Source organism: Ammospiza caudacuta, chromosome 9 (genome assembly GCF_027887145.1).
Source record: "Ammospiza caudacuta isolate bAmmCau1 chromosome 9, bAmmCau1.pri, whole genome shotgun sequence".
Taxonomy (NCBI): domain Eukaryota; kingdom Metazoa; phylum Chordata; class Aves; order Passeriformes; family Passerellidae; genus Ammospiza; species Ammospiza caudacuta.
This window is the reverse complement of record NC_080601.1, coordinates 31,580,649-31,600,880: the sequence shown is the minus strand read 5'-3', so window position 1 is coordinate 31,600,880 and position 20,232 is coordinate 31,580,649. Positions and strand designations below refer to the sequence as shown.

General features: G+C 35.2%; 1 protein-coding gene across 2 annotated transcripts in view; it reads right to left on the bottom strand.

Moving 5' to 3' along the window:
• The window catches only part of ATRNL1 (attractin like 1), a 428,662-nt gene that overhangs the window by 265,673 nt on the left and 142,757 nt on the right, over nucleotides 1-20,232 (bottom strand). For both annotated transcript variants that reach the window (XM_058810434.1, XM_058810433.1), the window contains exon 21: nucleotides 8,349-8,401. In XM_058810434.1, coding sequence (XP_058666417.1) covers nucleotides 8,349-8,401 — 53 coding nt within the window. The remainder of the gene's footprint in view (nucleotides 1-8,348; nucleotides 8,402-20,232) is intronic.

The following is a 20,232-nucleotide window of genomic DNA, read 5'->3' as shown; positions in this document are numbered from 1 at the left end:
AGACAGTATCCATCCCTGTGAACACAGGCTCACTATATCAACAAAATCAAATGTTGTTTATTTGTAGATACTTGCACTGCTTTCCTTCTCATTTAAAACACTGCTTCCTACAAGGGCTAGAGTCCCCTACAAAGCAAAGGATGTCTTCTGAACGAGACATCCTGCTGCTCTTGCCTCACCAAGATCTATAAATACCCACATTTTATACCTATAGCTATTTTACTGTAATATTATATATTACACTGCAAGTAAAATAATACAAAAAATTACCATGGCATCTGTGGAACAGTCCTCTAATTCAGACCTTTAACTGCATGTATACAAGGTATGATTTTTCTTCTTTTTAGCAGTTAGAAAGTTCGTTTCACCACTGTTAGTTTGTCCTACTTCTTTGAGTTAGGGTAGCATACCTGCTATTATTAATGAATAATTTCTAAATTAATTAAAAGGTATTAAATAGTAACTGTAAGAGGATGCCAGTTGCTAAATTCACTAGTATATAAGCAGAAGCTACCAGAGAAAGCAAATAATCTTCATTTCAAAAATAACACATGGCTTGTTAAGCAAAGAAAATCCACAACATTAAAAAACATTAATTACAAAGATGAGAAATAAATACATACATGGAAAAATTCTCCAACTCAAAGTAAAAGCTGAAAATGATTGGCAGCAAATCCATTTCCTCAGCCTGCCCAGCAAAGCTGCAAGCCAACCTAGCATTTGGCAAATGAGTACACACAGCCTGGGGTGAGATCATAATACTTTATTAGGAGCTTCAGCTTCAGATGTGGTTATTGCTTTAATTCTCTGCAAGGCGACAGTTGGTTTGTGCAGTTATTTTAGCTCAGGGCAAAGACTGTGTTTGTCTGTTGCTCTTTATAAGTTCTGAGTTGGTAGGTTTGCTGAGGCTAATCTTTTATCAAGCCATCCTAGAATTGTCTGATTTAAACTATAATCTGTTCCACTAGACTCTTTAAACACTAAGAAGATTTCATTTTAAATAGATTTTTTTTGCATAAGTCCATATATTCAAAATTCAATGTCAGTCGTTACTTTGACTGTATTTATAAATAATATAGATTTTTTTCAGTCTGTATCAAAGTCAATCAATGTTAGATATAATTGGTGGAACTCATTATTTTAAGTCAAGCATGAAAATTTTACAATTACAATATGTATTTGGTTGAAATTAATGTTGTCCCAAAAGGAAACATGAATTGTTCAATCAGTAGTGAAGCTGGTGGCTGCTGGTACACATCTCCCAACTCAGCCAAGGCAAACACGTTTTCAAGAGCTAAAATTTATTGTTTATGCCCTTTAAGTCTCAACATAATTTTTAAATATCTGGAAAATCCCTGCTAACAGTTTTACTTATAGTACTACTTGCTATTTATCTTCTAAAACACTCTCCTTGGAATGTTCTTGAGTTTAATTTTTCTCTAAGTATAACAAGTCTGCCACCTAGTGCTTTATGGTACCTCTAGTACGTGTTTTACTTGACAATTCTTTTTTCCAATTTTATTGACAAAAGAGGTCATGTTCTGAGTTCCTGAATGCATCAACATACATGATTTTAGTATTTAAAGAGATTTCTTTCAACAATTTTAATTTTCCTTTTTATTAAACTATAACATTGGTAACATAATAAATGTTACTAAAACTTGGCTTATATTAGAACTTTGACTGTGACTAAGCCCAGAAAAGAAAGAAAGAAAATACATTCTAATAATAAGGAAAACAGGTAGGATGAACTATCAGACCCTGTCAATAGGTCTAGTAAGCTTAAACTGCATTTTGACAACAGAAATAAGGGTGGATCATCCTTTTGATCTGAGACAATATTGAAGTGATATTTCTAAAAATTCATTGGAAGTTGTCATAAATTATCTACATTTAATAATTAAACAATATTTCTAGCTACTACTCCTAGGAAAAAAAGAAATCAGGACTTACAAAATCCTTAGTCCAAAGACCAGATATGAAAAAGTAATTAGACTTCTTAATTTTTAGCAAGTAAGACAAATTTTTAATAAAGGAGATAAAAGAAATAAGTGCTTGAGGTTATTTCTTTTCAGGCACCACATACAGTGCATAAAAATATGGTTTAAAAGTTTTAAACTAAAATACAAATTTACTATATAGAAATTGTATGGAGAATAGGTACAGACTAGCACTTTTCTTTACTTTTCCCTTTTTGAAATCCTGGTGTGTCAGCACTAGTGGGGCTAATACAGCTTCAGGACTGGACTAGAATCCTTATGAGGCTCTTCACCAGAAGCAAAATTTGCTTTTTTGTCCCCAGCTCCCTGCACAGACACCAGATATTATCTTGAGAGTTTTTACTGAATGTACATTTCATAGTTTCTCACCAATTTTCCACATGAAAGTATCATTCTTCATCTTTGAGAGCTGCTGACATACTGAGGGAATTGCTTATTGCTATCCTGTCTGTATTTACACCAAGGAAAGAAGCAATAGTCTTATAAGCTATAATGATTTTATGGCTCAGAGTTTAGAATGGCAAAGCCATAAACCAATTATTCAGGTCAATCCCAAAAAAATCATTGCAAAATATTTAGTAGAGCACATACTCTTTCCTGTGGTTTATTTCAGTAGAAAAAGAGCAGCTACTAAAATCGAGCCATTAAGAAACAAACAAACAAACCAACAAAAAACTATGACTACTGTTTTCCTGCTTATAATAATGTTGGGGTTTTTTATATATAAGCTAAACTTTGCAGTGTGTTCTCTGATTTTCTATTTTCTCCCTATATGTCCAGGAGACTGAGTGGAAAACTGAGAGGTGCCAGTGGAATTTGTATACCTGACTTCTAAGGCTCCTGCAGATGGGCCCAGCACCTTCCTTCCCTGCATGTTTCATCCCAGAAAAACAGCTGAGAATGGTGGTCACTCTCTATGTGAAGCCATCCACAAAAGCATTTCATAAAACACTATGGTAGGAGAAAAAAGGAAGAGCTCCAGAAGGAAACACCTAAAAAACGGTTAAAATAAAATTTGTACATTCTTTCTACCTTTTTATATATAGATATTAAGGCCTTATCTTTTTTAAAGGCTATAAACCCAACAAATATCTGGATCAGGGGCATATGATCAATAAACAGGTTTTAATTCCACAAAAAGCTGCAAGTCATTCAATCCCTCCCCAGTTTAATTCTCTTTGCAAATGACCCATCCCTCATGACCTCTTAAGTTTTGGGTTCTCTAATCCTTCTCAAAGGTCAGGTTCTAATCCCTAAAAGCAGGCTTGCTCTGCAGCATGGGAAACTCTACAGTGTTACACTGGATCTACAATACACACACACTATTTTTATTTTTAATTTTATTTTTATTTTTATTTATATGTAATGCAAAGGCAAGCTTCATTTTATTTTTCTTTGCATTCACAAATATCACAGGCCCACAAAACTGTCTGTCCAGCCAAAAGACGAGCACTAGATTAATTAAAATTGTTCACTTATAGCAATTTTTTTACACTGTGACCACATTCTGGCTATACATTGCTAAGGAAATCTTCTGGAATCCCTGAAACTTTCCCACTCCAAAGTGTGTTGACTTGTAATTCACTATTGCTGCCTGTTTTAAAACAGCAATCAGTCAGCAGGAGCAAATGGAAAAGCTCTTCACTGTCAGCGGTGGTACCCAGAAATAATCCAAAAATTATTCTAAACACTTTTTTAAAAGAATAAAAGGGAAAAAAAGCTAAGGTGTCTAAATCCATGTGCATTTTTTCAACTTCATTGTCTTAGCTAGGAATTTTCTTAGTGGACAAACAGGAAAATCTTGAGTGCTCAGCTCATGAAAATTCTAAATATATGCAGGCAAACAATGTGATTTACACTGGCAGGACTGATTTGTTGTAAGCTTTTATGCTTCTGCATGTAGCAGTATTTGAAACAGTTGTACTTTTTGTTTGATATGTTGCATTGGAACTCAAAATAATGTACATAAGCCACACATTTTGCAAAGTTTTTGACCTTAGAATTATGGCTATCTAAGAGAGGTTTATGGTGGAAAGTATCACATCCTCTCAAAACAAGTGATTGTTAGCATGCCTATGATTCAAACCTTGCATTGTAACACATCATGAATTGTAAATTTAAACTTTCATTTTCTCTGGAACACTGGATTAACCACTTCTCCATTTATGATTTACAGCTTTGTGTCTGTACACAACCCAAGTGAAGATCACAGGAGTGGCATTCGTCCCAGTGATTCCTCCCAGTCTGTCTAAAACCATCTGGTTTTGCTACGTGTTCCCTTGCACCCAGGAGCTCTGACTGACAGCAATGCATTCCTAATGCTGATGTGTGAAGAACTAACGCAGCCATTTGGATGCACACTTTGCTATCGAGGTGTCACCGCCATCCATCACGCTGGCCCAGACACCACGGAGCAAAAACAACAGCCAATACAAATGTATCATGACAAAATGTTGTATTTATGGTTTGTGTACATGCATAAGTCAGCTGCACAAGCATCTCTGGCCTCCACTCAGGATTCATCTCTATGGATTGAATCAGTTTCTGATCATTCACAGCAAGATTGGCTCCCAACACACAGGGCTAGGGATACAGAGCCTCCCTACCAGAAATAGAGAGACAACCAGAAGCAGACCTGTCCTCAGCTTACAAGGATGTTTACACGGCCAAACAAAACTGTACTTTCTAAAATCACAAAGCTTTCTTTTGCAGTAATACTGTTTTTATTTTGTATAATAAATCTTTGATAAGGTCTCCTCTGATATTCCTAAGCTATGGCACATTGAACACTTTCAGCTCAAAAAATCCTTCCTCTCATGAAGTTCTAAGCTGCAAATTGTTGGATGTGAAGAGAGAATTACCACTGTATGTTTGTCCATTTGCTACAATCTTCCCATAGCATTTGTGTGCAGCCACTCCTGAGAACAGGGTGCTAGACTAGATAGATCATCATGCAGCTGCTCACACATTCTTATACGTTCAGTACTTTTCTAATTTCTGTATCTCTGAGGCTTGCTCTCGTTCTCTTGCTCTCCAAGAAGTTGTGCTTTTTCAATAGCACAATTCAGTCACAACTAAAATAATTTTTTAAAAGCCATGTACCATTATTTTCACACAATCTAGATAATATACTACTGCATACCCCATTACACATTTCTTATTCCATTGTATTAAGTTTTCATAATTTAAAGCAGAATAACTACTCTTGTCTACTGCTGCTGTGTTTGGAATTGCCATTTGAGAATGAAATCTGATGTTTAAAGCACTGTTCCTCTGATCTCTCTAGTTTATCCTTTTGGCACAGTATCTGAATTAAGATAAAGTCCCTGCAATGTTTCAGCACGTTACCTCCTACATAAAATTCATTGTTTTCAGTCATGCCAGACCCATCCATAATCTTCCTGTGTTTTTATCTGTGCTCAGATCACTTCTTCAACCACAACACCATCCATGTACAGAATTAAAATTCTGTTTACTCTCCTACATCATTATGAGAGGAAACAAATAATGAAAAGAATAAAACAACCTGTGCTCTCCCAGTGGTAAACTGTTTTCATTTACCCTCTTAATCAGTCCATTGATGTCAATACCTGCACCAACACCAGCCTGTTTCCCCTTTCCTAGGCTTGAGGATGGCAATGACAGGCAAGACGGGGCACAGAACTAGGCAAGGACTAGGTGAGATGGGCAGAGAGCTGGAGGAGATGAAACCAGCTGAGATTCTACCGGGCAGAGAATATTCACAGCATCCTAAGCTGCAGAAAATTCTCTAAGGCAACAAGCATTCATCAATCCACATCCTGCAGCTAAAGAGAAATCCAGGTCATCCAGTATCACAGGAAAGACACTTGGGATTAAATCCTGAGTTATCTAGACACTTGGGATAAAATCCTGAAGTTTTGCTCAGAAGAGCATTCCAATTTAGGGCAATGTTTCCACAAGTGAAAAAAAGGGCAAAATTTAAATACTTAAAACTGGTCCTTTTGAAGATGCTAAACTCAAGGCTAAACTCAAGCATGTGACTTAAAAGTTTTCCTGATGAAGATCCCAACCATACAGCAAATTATTATCTGCATTCACTGATTTTTATTTAAGTAATAGAAACAGATGTGCCTAGAATTTTAATTTCTGACAATCTTATGCTGTTCATAAATACATACAATTTCTTTTTCCCTCCTCTTGAGCAATAATATTCATGTGTTGTAAGAAATACACTTCAAGGAAAAGTAAAGTGGCATTTTAAGGATCTAAAGAGAAAGTTTCTTAATGAGGAGTGAACTAAAGCACAGAAAAAATACCATCCAAAATGCCTGTCTAGTACAAAACTGAAACATGGTATGGCCATATTTTAGAATGTAGATAACAAATTGAGAATTTCTTCATGATGTGTGTATATATGTATTTTTAATACACGATTTAGCAGGAAATGGACTGTGCTGGTAAGAAACTGTCATTGAAATCTTAGGCTATTCAGTTATCCATAAATTAACTGATTACTTCCCATTATGATGCACCATCCAGCAAATACAGAATTCCATTATTATTTATCAGTAAAGTCTCTCTATTACTACAATAAAATAACTCTGATAATTGTTTATATGGGATACTTTAAACGGCTGGAATATTAAAAGAAAATTTATTGTTTCAAAACAACAAGATTTTTAAAAAATTTTGAAATCTGACAGAAGACAAATAACAGTAGTGAGTTAAAAGTGAAAGGGCATCTTGAATATAGTACAATTTGTCTCCAACATGATTTATAGACTCAGCCTGAAACATGATAGCAAAAAAATAAGGTTTTTTCATGGAGGTGCCTGAGGTCTACAAATCTCATTACTGTCATTTCTTTTCAATCTCTTAAATTTAATAACATTTATTTTTAAAAGACAAAACAAACATTGACACACATATCAAAAATAGCCTATATATAATTGTTGTTAAAGTATGAACTTCTCATGTACTCACTCTAAACCTAAAATAAAATATTTAATTTTTATATAGATACAAAAAATTACTCTTCTAAATACTGATATTTCTGTTTTAAAGTAAGACACTTTCCTTATGCAAAAAATAACAAATGGAATTTAATTTACTGACCAAGAGTATCTTAAAGACACTGATTTCAAGAGTATTTTCAACTTGGTCTACAACATTTAAAATTTATGTTCCAGCCTAAAGTATTACATTCAAACTTATGTTGTCTGGGAGAAAAAAAAAAAAAAAAAAACAACAACAAAAAAAACAACAACAACAAAAAAAAAAACCAACAAAAAAAACCCACACCAATGTTCTTTAATAGCTGGCATGAGGAATAAATGTTTTAGGCCTAGAGATATGTCAACATCTGTAATATAGTATGTAATTTACTCTTTTGTTCTGTAAAACATACCTTGCAGATGCAAACCATTTAAGGTAAGAAAAACAGATTAGCAAAGAAAATAAACCTTCCTTTATTAGGTAAATGATGCCTTAAAGACACACTAAAATAAAGTTGTTGTGTATGTTGTAAAATAAAATGCTAAGAAACAAGGCCAAAAATCAGAAGAGAGGTTATAAGTATGTTCAGACATCTGTCTTTATGTACAAATTCAAGTTTGAGGCAGGGATGATGTTAGAAACAACAGACAAATGGATCCAATTGTCTGACACGGAGCAGGTACGTGCAAAAGTCACCAAAGTTAAAACAGTGTTCTCCAACATCCCATCTGTTTTTATGATGATTAAAATTACTATTGAACTTGATATTGGCAGAGTAAAATTGGCACAGCTCACTAAGGGATTTCTGCACATGGGTAATAAGCATTCTCATCCCTTCAGGTCCTCCACTAAGACTATCAAAACTGCAACGCTTCAGAGTAAATTTGCCAGAGGCACCTTTTCTACGACATTAAGAACATGGAGACAACACACAGCCTCCTTTTATGACACTGTGGGGAGCAGCTGTGCCTCATGTCCCTGGGAGGCACACTGGCTAAACCACTCAGAATGTCCCAGGGAATATTGCTGTTTACACTATTTGCATTTCTCCACCACAAAGTCTGTCTTTAAAGCATTGACACAATTACTATTCCTTTCATTCACATATGATGAGATACAGAAAATAACCAGTGGCTTGGTCAGTCCCTCTAAGCCAGATGTAAGGAATCAACTTCTAGTAGACTTTAATTTGTGTTCTTGCAGACAAAGTAAGAGAAGCCCAGTAGGCCATTTTATTTTGCAGTCAAAATATCAATGTGCTCAATTTTGGAAAATCTCCAGGAACTTATTTTGTTTTTCCAAGGAAATGAAATTATCATATAATATGTAATCAACATTTCAGTATGTAGCATTAAAAATACAAGTACTCACAGTAGCATGTTCCCCTAAGTGGATTTCCAAGATACCTATTCTCAGAGTCACAGCTGCAGGGGGGGAAAAAAAGACAAAACCAAACATTCCCATTAAACATGGTACAAATTTAATAAAAACACAGCTAGAATATTTATTCAAGTAGCATGACTTTTAGTACTACCCACACAAAATCATGCAAATAAGAAATATTTAATATAGTTCTTAATGAGGGTGTGCTACTTTCTGGAGGCAGCTCTCTGTCATATAAGAAAGCCAGAGTGACCAAGAGTTGAATAAAGAGCTTCAGTCACCTGCCTGAAGTTGGTGCCTGCTGTAGGACTCAGGGCAGGAATTCTGGGCTCTCTGCACTCTGATGAGCAAAGGAGAGCCAGGCAGCCACCCCAAGACTGGATCTCCTTATCCCTGTCCCCCAGTCACAGCTGATTCCCTCCCTGGTTTTGATCTGGCACAGCAGCATCTCAGCTACTGAACTTCCATGAACTCCAGTAGCAATTGCTCCTCTTCACTGACCACCCAGGGCACCAGGTGAAATTCAAACTGAGTGTGATGTACTGATGCTGCTGACAAGATGTCCACATGAGAAGGGCTGGAGAAATAGCTTTCTTATTGAAAAAGATAAGATATATACCTATTTTCAGAGACATGAAATATCCTACAGAAATTCTGTTCAAATTCAGTTATATAATGTTACTCTAAAAATGCCAAATATCTTAATAGAAAATGATTAATCTGCTTTAGGTTTCCTTGGCTATTTCATGGAAGTCTCCAGCAAGGTTATAGTTTTCTCTTACATATACAGAAAAAGATTCACAAAACAAAGAGAAAGCTAATCACTGCCTACTAAATTTCATACAAATATTTTCCCAGAAGTAATCTGAATCATTTAGTATCTTGGACTAACTTTTCATTACTGTATTCTAACAAACTTAATTTGGAAGGAGATATTTTTTCTGTTATTTTATTTGTGATTGGTATTAATAATACATTCTAACTTGGATGTCATATAATTTAACAAGTTTCAGACTTCAAAATATTTTGATGTTTGTATTTCTGCTGGTTTCTTCAATAGTTTCTAAGTGGTGATTCCTAACATACTCATTTTTGTTAGAGAAATAAGCAGAGAATCTCCTTGACCCTTTGTTACAATACCATAAAGAAAATAATCAGCAGTGGCAATAAAATCAAAAAGTAGAAAAAAGATGTTCTGGACTCTGCCCTTGTGCACTCCTGATCCCACTTAGCATGAGAACTCTTTGCAGGGTCAACCATACAGAAATTCAACACTTTTTTAATATAATAATTTTAGTGATTAATCTCCAAGAAAACAAACCCCCCTACACTTCAAGTCTAACTGCAAAACACAATTAGTGGTCTTGTTCACAAAGTCACTCTCACCCCACAGTCCTTTCCACAGAATTTAGTAGAGTGAATTTAGAATTTAGAAGAGAGTCCGATCCTGAAGTAACTCTTTTGCATGTACTTGGAAAGGAGAAAATCTCTCAAATAGTAACACTGGTCTGCCTGAAAGAGCTCTTTTCTAAACATCACAAACATTCTACAAAGAACAGCTTGAAACTGAAACAATAAAAAATATATTCATGTCTGAAAGGGCCTTTAGATTTGGAATTCTGAAAGAGAGCTACAGGAAAGGGACCATTTTTAAAGCAAGGGTTTAAAAGAATCCACTTTTCTTTATGTAAGATTGCCACATAAATGAGACAGTGTATCATGTAGAAAATAATAATAGCATTCTAAGAGGACGATTTTTCCTCTTGAATTGTTTCAAACTCAAAGTAGATTAAATGTAGCCAGTATTTAGAATATGCTGGGGTTTTATACCTGAAAGAAAAAAAAATTAAAAATAACTCTGTACTTAGAGTCTGAGGATGAAGGCAAGAAACTTCCCCTGCTGCTCACTGCTAATGGCACTGACCTGTGTGTGACATCCAAGAGCAATATTCAGCTCCCAACAATAACTTTTCCATGGGGAGAAAATAAACAAATTCCTCTCTGAACTCTTGCCCAGTCAAAGCACTCACCTGTGGTGCTTTGACACTGAGAATAAAGGTTCAGGATTTTTTTTTTTAATCTTGAAAATCTTAATGAAAAAAGACAGCTGTTTCCATACAGCTTCCCCTCTCTATTCAGCTGCCCTTTTAATCAGATGCAACCATCTCCTGTGGATCAATAAGTGCCAGAACCCAGGGATTTCCAGCATCACATATACCTTCCTTGCATTTTTATTTATATCACAGAAAAAACCCAAACATGAATACGTTAAATAAAAATATCTATAAACTCCATCTAACATAAGACAGGCTTCACAGCTTACAAGAATATACAAAGGAATGGTTAACACAAAAATTACTGGGTTTGAAATATGTTGCAACATACAAGTATTCATAAGTATCCATTCAAATCCAAATAATTACCAACTCCCTGACAATTACAGAAGTCACCTTCAAACATCTTGAAAACAAAAAAGCAATTCAATTTTAAAGCCATTTCAGTTGTTTCAGCGTCACGTGTGATGGACTGATAAAATATGTACAATAAAAAAAGAACAGGGAATGACATCACAGCAAAGTATTTTGATGTATTATCATAGATATTATAGTCTCTGTGTTGGGAGCCTCATGGAAGTACTGAAGGAGGGAATGACTGTGGGCAGGAGAGAGCCCTGGTGGGTGCTATCCCAGAGAAGCTCCCAGCCTGACAGGAGCAGACACACAGCTCTGCCTGGGCACAGGATAAAAGGCACCATGGATGTGAGGGAGGAGGAACATCTCCATGGACAGCACCTGTACAGCTCAGAGGGAAAATCCAGGTTCATCCGGTGCTGCAGGCACACAGGAACCCCAGGAACTGAAGGGGCATGAGATTTACCTGTTTTCTGTGTTCTTTTTATGCCCTCTCATGAAAACAGCTGGTTTATTACACCATTTGTAGCCAGGCCTTTCATGCAGAACATTTCCATAATGTATATCAAGAATAACACGGGGGGGAGTTTTTACTAGTTAGGGAAGCCTGTTTTAATTTAAATGGAAGATACTGCTTAAACACTTGGTCTTCAGTGGAGGAAAAAAATGAAACTAATAGGATTAAGAATATATCTGAAATTATTCACACAAGCATGTATGGTGGGTTTCGATTAAATTTAGTTTTGTCTTTTAATTCTCTCCTATTTTATTAGCATACATATTGCTCTGCATTAGTCACTGATTATGGTTCCAATTACAAAATTTCCTATTTGCTGAATTGTTTCCTTATGAGCTTTACTCATTGTAGTAATTTTTGTACCTTTTCCAAAAGCCAGCACACATTGGACCATATGTGAAGCATAATATATTCCTCATATCTGAGAAATGGAAGCTACACTCATTATTTTATGTGCCATAGGGCCATGATCATTTGCTTTAAGTGGTCATAATGAATGAGCAGTTCCACTCTGGCAGGACTCCAAAGACACAGCTCCCATTTACAAGGACAAATGGAGGAAGGCTCCTATTAGGTTATGCACAAGTTCTATGGTTTGTTCCAATACAGAAGTATTCAATTCATCAAGCTCAGTGACCTTTGGATGGCCTGCTATTAGCACTTATTTCCCAACTTCTCCCTCAATTATCCTTTCAAAACTGAACCACTTTCACTTTTTTTAATCTCCCTGGATTTTCTGGAAGTTCAAAATAGAAGTTATTGACAAATGCATTTAAAAAATAATTATTCTCATGTTTCTGACCAAGATAATGTCTCTCCTTCTCCTTAAATACAATAAATGTATGTAAATGAGTACATGTTTACAGTAAGACTGACAGATTTGGGGGGATTTTAATGAATGAAAGGCTTCTTTGTAAGACAGAGTTTACAAACAACCTTTTGTTGAAGCTTAGCAATCTCAATATTCCTGTGTTCTCTACCTTGCAGGCTTAACAAAGCAAAGGAACTGACAGGAGGGGAATATTTATATTTACATGCCTAATTTCATTGTCCTTACTGGTATGGTCCTTAAGGAAGGGCAAACCTTCAAGCTTCTCCCCTGAGGAAAACTATCAATATAACACCAACCTAGATCAACAGCTTTCTAGACAAATGATTTGATCATTCCTATAACAGCTCATTTAACCTTGCATGGTGACAGTAGAAGCTTCTGCAGCTGAGCTTGTTACTGGTCCAGAGCAGTGAGTGACTGATACCTGAAATTCACACTTAGGTCTTGATTTAGGCCTGCCTGGCATCCATGCCTTTGTCACAGAAATGCCCAAGAACAACCACATCTTCTGACCATCCACAACAGATATGGTCAGCAGCAAGGAAAGTGAGGAACCTCACAACCAGCATCTACAATACAGCAGCCAGTGTCATGTTTTGGGAGTTAAAGCATGTTTAAAAGATTCAGAAACAGCATCATCCTTCCACTGAAGTGCTAAGATTTAGATGCAATAGTTGAGTTCAGGTGACATACTTAATGAAAAAGAGGCATTGTAAGCAATGCTAATGACTGCTTTCTGATTTTCAGAGAATAGGTTCATTTGCTAATTATTATTGCATTTTTATCCTGCAACATAATCTTTATTTTGCTAAAGTGAAATATGTGAAATAGACAAACTTCATCATCCATAAATGTAAATTTATCCCTCTTACAGATAAAGGTCTGCTTCTTGACTGCATTGACATTGTGCTCTGTACTACATTGTCCCAAAGCTATCCATTAATACTGCAGTATACCCAGTATTACTGAGTATAGATAGAGAGACCTCTCAGATCTTTGGTTCTAATGTAAAAATTGGACACTTTCATTTCTCACACTGCCAAGATTCTTCCAGTCATGAGTAACTTCAGATAAAAAGAATTATCAGCCTACCTCTTAAGATAATGATAACCTAAAAGGGTAAAAGGTACTGGGATTTATGTTTCCAGTTAGAACTTTTTAATAATGTGGGGAAATGATTTATTTCTTTTTTTCTTGTAAGTGCATATAACAATGTCTTGAGACAATGTTTCATCTGTAGATCAACTTGTCTCTTCCTCACATAATTCATGAAAAAGGCCTAGGCCAGCAGTACTTTTTATTTTTTTTTAATCTAGGCTGATCTCACCAAAAGAAAAAAGTAAAACCTTCTAATGTTATAAGAAAGTTTTCCATATCCAGATCCCTCATGCTATTCAAATCCTTCTTCCCTGCAAGATCAAGAATAATTAATAAAGAGTTCTTGTATACTCTTTGAAATAATAATATTTTAAATCACAAAATCCATTGCACTCCAGGACAAAATAAGTTTTCAATGAGGTGTCACTTATAATTATATGATTAAGAGAAAATAAAAGTTAATATGTAAAGTAAGTGTTTTCTAATAAAGTCTGGATTCTATTTAGTTCTTCTATACAAGAATGAAATGACCTACAGCCCTGATTTGGAATAGCTGGATAACTCCCTGTTAATCTTAATGAATAAGGCACCAAATGGATTTTGTATGCAAATTATTTGATGCTGCTTACTCTGAACAAGAAAAATCTCATGTCCATGGCCTTACTCTTACGTCTGGCACTCCTTTCTCTACAAATGGCCATGTTTTTTGGCAGTGATGCACAAACTTGAATATATGCAAAAACCTGGAAAAGCAGAGTTCCCTCTTATCAGTCACTGTTCTCTCAAAGTAAGGGAAGAGAAATACCCACATTTCTTCTCTCACATTTTGATCTACATCAGACACTTCATCCAGCCCTTAGAAAGTAAATGTTAGAATATCTCATAACTCAAAATAAGAGGCTCTGTTTACACTGAGAACCACAACTCTGAGAAATATTAGTATGAGTTTCTCAATTACCTCTTTGCTTTTAGAGGGAAGAATTAGATAAGAAGCAATGGTAAAATAACTGCAAAAACTTATTACTGCTTAAACTGAAATGCAGCTCCTCGTAAATGTTTACTTTTCAAAAACCAGTGAACAGTTCACAAAATTCACATATGTTTAATGCTTTCAGAAGATAAATATTGATGAAATGTTTATCAACAATAGAGTATTCATAGAATCATAGAATCGTTTGGAGGGGATCTTAAAGACCATACGAAATAAATACATGCAAGTCAGTGTGCACTGGAACACGTTGCCCAGAGAGGTTGTGGGGTTTCCCTCACTGCAGATATTCCAGAACCATCTGGACACAATCCTGTCCCCGTGCTCTGGGATGGCTCCATTCTGTGATTCTGTGATCAGCTATTCACTGCCTCTTCTGGCACTTTCCAACAGTGTTTGTATATTGCTCTTGTTTAGAAACCGTTTCTCAAAAAGAGCAGGAGAGGCAGCACGTCACAACATTAAATATTTTAACAGGCCCTGACAGTCAGAGCAAATGCATTGTAAATGGCTTCATCAAGTAGACCACATGAAAAAGAAATAAATATACACACAGTAAATCCCAAGTGGTTTACTGCATTTTCATTAGTCATTACTGAATTGTAAAATTTTACTATTACTAAGTGTGTTTGTAGTAAGTATATTTAACTATTAAACAGTTCCTGGCTTGTTTTTAAAAAATGTGCATTATAACATTACTCTTTTATTACTGTTGAATTTAATCTATGGTCAGTCTCTGAGGGAAGCTATTGCAAAGATCTACTCAGTTACAATCTCAGTGCAGAAAGTTCAGTACTGTGGTATTACAGAGTGCTATGGAGTTCTCAGCTGTTTGCATTTGATCTTTCTTGCATTCATTTCACTTTGTTTTCAAGATTCTGGGATGGGTTTTGTTTGTTTTTGTTGTGCTGAGGATTTTTAACAAAATCACTATTTATATAAGACTATAATTTCAAGGCAATTTAAGGAAAAGGCAATTTCAGAGATATTTATTTCAGAATGCCATACAGACACTATAATTTCCAGAAAATGGTACAAAGACAGGCAAGTTACTTTTGGTCTTTCTACTTCAAATTACATGTGGTAACTTTGGTGATTTTCTTGTCATTTAAGACAACAATCTAGCACAATATGGCAATTAATATTTCCAAAAATATGGGAAATACTGACTAAACAAGACAAAAATGACAATTCAGAAGCAAAGCATATCACACATTTTGGAGTTAACATTGCAGCTCAGCAATGGCCAAGTGCTGCTTATACGTGGATGTTCAAGAATAGTAAATACAAAATGAAGAAAAAGGTATGAATAAATCAGAGTGCCATGGCTTTCTCTAGGCTGTCAGCCATACAGTATTAGGGAATTTTAGAAAATAGTCATATTATCTAAATTATTGTTCTACTTGCAACAACTTCTACAGTGCTAATGACAAGTTATAATATAAACCTGATGAACAAATATCACAGATGTTTATGTATAATACATACTGGAATTGGCGAGCTGTCATCCTTACCCTTAGGGAGCCAAAACTTTGGCCATTACATTTTCAAGCAACTTTCATTATTCCTAGATGACTTAGGTGTTTCTGATGAGATATTCAGAACTTTTACTTCCCCTAGATGATCCCTATGGCATCAACAGAAATTCCCAGAGAACACCAGAAAGCAAACATGGGTGCATCACAGTTTCCAGACTTGTAGCTTCCTTCTTGACCTGCAGGTCTTTAACAACATATTTTTGTTCATCAGATCATTCCAATATCTATACATCTATCCAGTATGTTGTTCTGATAAGTTCCCCTTCTGCCTAAAAGAACTTTCTTTATCCCACCTCTGCACAGCAGTCTATCATATCCATGTGTTATTGCCTACCATCGTTCCATTTGGGCATATCTGGCCTTTTATAAAGTCCTTTTTAATATCTAGGATATCAATCCCATCTAACCTGCACCATCTTTTATTTGACTTTATTAAAAAATATATCAATCCAAGAGATAGAAAACTATCTATTATGAATAGAACACAGAAAAATGTCTGGGTGGCTGGAGAAAGGATCAAGTCAGATACACACATCGGCTTTTCCCTGGCCTCTTGCCTATGAAGAGCCCAAATCCCCATTAGCTCATTATAGCACATAACCTCATGAATTTCCCGGAGCAGAGATGACACTGATACTTCTTTATGAAGTGCCAAAGTGTTGTAAATAAGTGTTTCTGTCTGTGGTGCAGCAACAATACTGAAACTGTCAACACTTCCAGTCTTGGCCATCTCTCCTCGAAGTTATTGGACACTTAAGAAGAAAACTTAAAAGAAATGACTATTAAAGGAAAAAAAAGCTGACCAAAATGAGACTATAGCCTCATGGCAGAGGACTACGAAGTATTTCATAACAGGAGTTTTGCTCTGCCAGCCCTGATCTGTTCAGACTATGTTTATATGGGGTTTGATGGGCAGGCTGCACAGGACTGCCATGGAAAGCAGCGCTTGCTCCTGTGTGAGTACAGCACTGAACAGAGTCTTTAAGTAATCCCAAAGACTTCCCAAAGGGCAATTCACAGAATGCAGCATTTTTCAAATGCACAAAGTCTTATCCTAAACAATGTCAGAAGGAGAAAAGAAAATAAACAGTTTTGCTACTATAAGAGCTCTGGTGAAACTACTCGCAGTGGATGAGAGAAATCCAGCATTCCAACTGGGAGTGACTGGGAAATCAAACTCCAACACTCCCCTAAAAGATATTTTATCATTCCATCACATGTGCCTCAAAGACTCAATCTCTCTGCAAAGAGGCCATAAAACAGCAGCTTTAGTGGGACTTCTGATCAGTAATCGATCTCCTGCATTTTGTAAGCATCACACTTAATGCTTCAACTAGTTATTGCTAGAATTGCCTCAGACATATGTATTACACTGGCTACAATCAGATTCTTCAGAGGAAAAAATGTTCTTTTTTTGCTTTATGGGCTATAACAAGGGTGACAAACCTATTGAATTAGTTTTGTAATTAACAGGCTTTGAACTACATTTTAGCACCTTTCTCTATGTATTCTGAGGAGACCAACACGTGTTTTCAATTTTTAAAAGATTGCAGTGCAAAATATGTAGGTATTAAAAAAATATTTCTCTTACTGAACAATGATATGGAATAATAAAAACCAGGTAATCTGCCAGAACACAGTCCTAATCTGATCCCTATCTGATCACCTAAAATATGAAAAACTATATTCAAAGGGCTATGCAATAAAACCACTCTTACAGCTGAAAGAGTGTTGAGTTGAACATTTAGTACTTTTTAACTCAATACACTAATAAAAATAACAGTTTTTGCTAGTCCCTTAGATGAACTTAGGATCAAAGACTAACTAATTATGTGGCCAACCACTTTCCTATCACTCTGTGTGATAACAAAGAAAAAAGTGCTTAGAAAGAAAAGAAAACTGAATGCTTTACGGCATGCCCAGGAAAAACCCTGATTACAAAGTCATGAAATTTACTAAACCAGGACTTTTTTGACATCAGAGAGAAATAAAGAGAATGCAGGAGGCATACAAAAATCCTGTTTAGTAATCCAAACATACAGTAGAGGTGGAATATTACTGATGCAGAGATTATGTGGAACAGTTATGGAATAATCCCTTCACAAGTCTCTATTTCACCAGCCTTGAGCATTTCTGTTTTCTATCCATCATTTTCTCACTGTCTGTTGGTTCGCTTCTTAACTCAAGCCTGCACAGGATAATAGGCTACAATTACATTAACCGCCTTTCATCTCAGTTTGAATGAAATTTGTTCTGCGTGCCAGCATGAAAATCTGTCCCCAGTCATTTTGCTTAAGTCAAGGAATAATAAACTCCCTCAGTCCAATAATTTAGCCAATGGTTTATAATACAAAATATTTTTTTAAACTGAGAGATAGTATCAAAAATTAGTACTTAAGAGAAAAGATTCAGTTACAATATTTATCAGTTATGTGTATATATTTTGCATAATAGAGAGTGATTTCCAAAATATTTAAAATACAATCCTTTCCTTGGTTGTTTTCACATTCCTAAGGTCTTTTTTCTCACTTGTTTTCTGACTTGGTTTCTAAGTTGTGCTAAAATCTGCAACATTAACCATAACTTAGAAATGCAAAATATTTTAATGTCAATTGAAAAAGAATTCTGGTGACTGAAATGATCCATCACGTCATAAAAACAAAGTATTTGTTGCATTTTCCATAAATAAGAGAAAGAAATCAAGTGATAGTACAGTGGAGAGATGCACTCTGAGGTGAATCCCCTTTGGAGACTATCAGAGTGGAAGAAAAAATCCAACTAATTTACTCTCCATTTTAAGTTTCTTTTCTGAATTTTTGTTTTAAAGAAAATATAACTGGGATGACCCTCTGATTTCGAAGTTCTTCTTCAGGTAGGGAAGTGTTTTGAGCACCATATCAGTTTTGAAATCACAGACTATTTTATAAGCTATCCTGAATTCATTGATTCATAATATTCATATTATTAGTAAGAGTGAGCATACATTCAAAAGGCTAAATATTAAACTGACAAACATTTCATAAGAAAAAGACAAGAACTATAGTGAAACGTCCTGTATTAAAAACAACATGTGCACAATATGACTTACTGCCAAATGGAAGAAATTTTTGATAATCAAGTTTGGATTCTGGAATCAGAAAGCAGAATTTTGTGTAAGGAATACTCACAAATTTTAGCAATGACTTTTAAATTTGCAGAAAACCATGTTCATACAAAATGTTACCTGGCAGTTTTTACTACAGTGTGATAATAGAATGTATGACAATTTACTGTATTACGAACATTCAAAATATCAAATATGATACACTATTCAGAAACACAGAAAGCTGGATATATCTGGAATTAAGGTCAATAAAACCACTATGAAGGAAGAAGATGTATTAGAATAATCCTTGGGTTGTACTGTCGAATTTTTTTTTCCATTTCTAGGCCTGTATATAACTGGAATAGCTCAATTAGAACTTCTACCATATTTATACAAAAGCTACATTAGTCACCATTTCTTTCATTTTTTTCTTTTCTCAATGAAAGAAGTTCTGTTTGCTGAATGTTCATTGTAGTTTATGTTAAGGCCAGTACTTAAATGACACCTGTTGCAGAAAATTTCATTTGTCACAAACATAATTAAAACAAGACACAAGAGATTCTTAGGCTGAGGAAATTGTCAAAGGCTGAGGACACATAGGGAGTATGCACGGGTTCAAATATTTCAATTAAAAGAATCAACCTCCTCTGGCATAACAACTAAGTCTAAAACCAGCCTGTAACGATATCAGAACTTTAACTACACAGAAATATTCTAAGAATATTGAGCAGACAATGAAAAACGGGCCTATTCAACTATATAAACCTAGCACAAAAGCTCAAACAAAAGCTGCTGAAGGGCAAATATCAAACCACTTATGAAGTCACATATTTAGGTATTTTCAAAAAATGTAAGAGCAAAAGCAAAAAGGTAATGGCACAGGAAATGTTTCATAAAGGCATAGGACAAAAAGATAAAATAATTAAGAAAAGAAAAACATCCTAAAGGTTTTTTTCTACCCTAAAAACAGGGTGGAAAATGCATTTAATTTTATTCACATCAGGGTGGTATAAATAAAACAGAAAATAATATGGGAAAAAAACCCTACAGTGCAATGTACAATTCAACAAAAAATGCATTTTCTTAAAAAAAAAATCTTTCACAAATAATGGATTTACATTATTCCCATTTATGAATCTCAGAGTTATTTAACTTACACGTGGTTGGCACTGAACAGCAGTGGAGCTGTTCATCTGTTTAGATGTGCTACTACCTCTTTTATTCATAACTACAGAGGAGGCAATCCTTCTGTTCAACATGAAGCATTGATTTATACATTTTTCATTTCTTACAATCACCATTTGTCACATTCAACTTTACCTTTCCTCATTAAAAAAACCTCTTTATTTACCAAGTACAGAAAACACCTAAAAACATAAAGAAGGAAAATGAATGAATGAAAA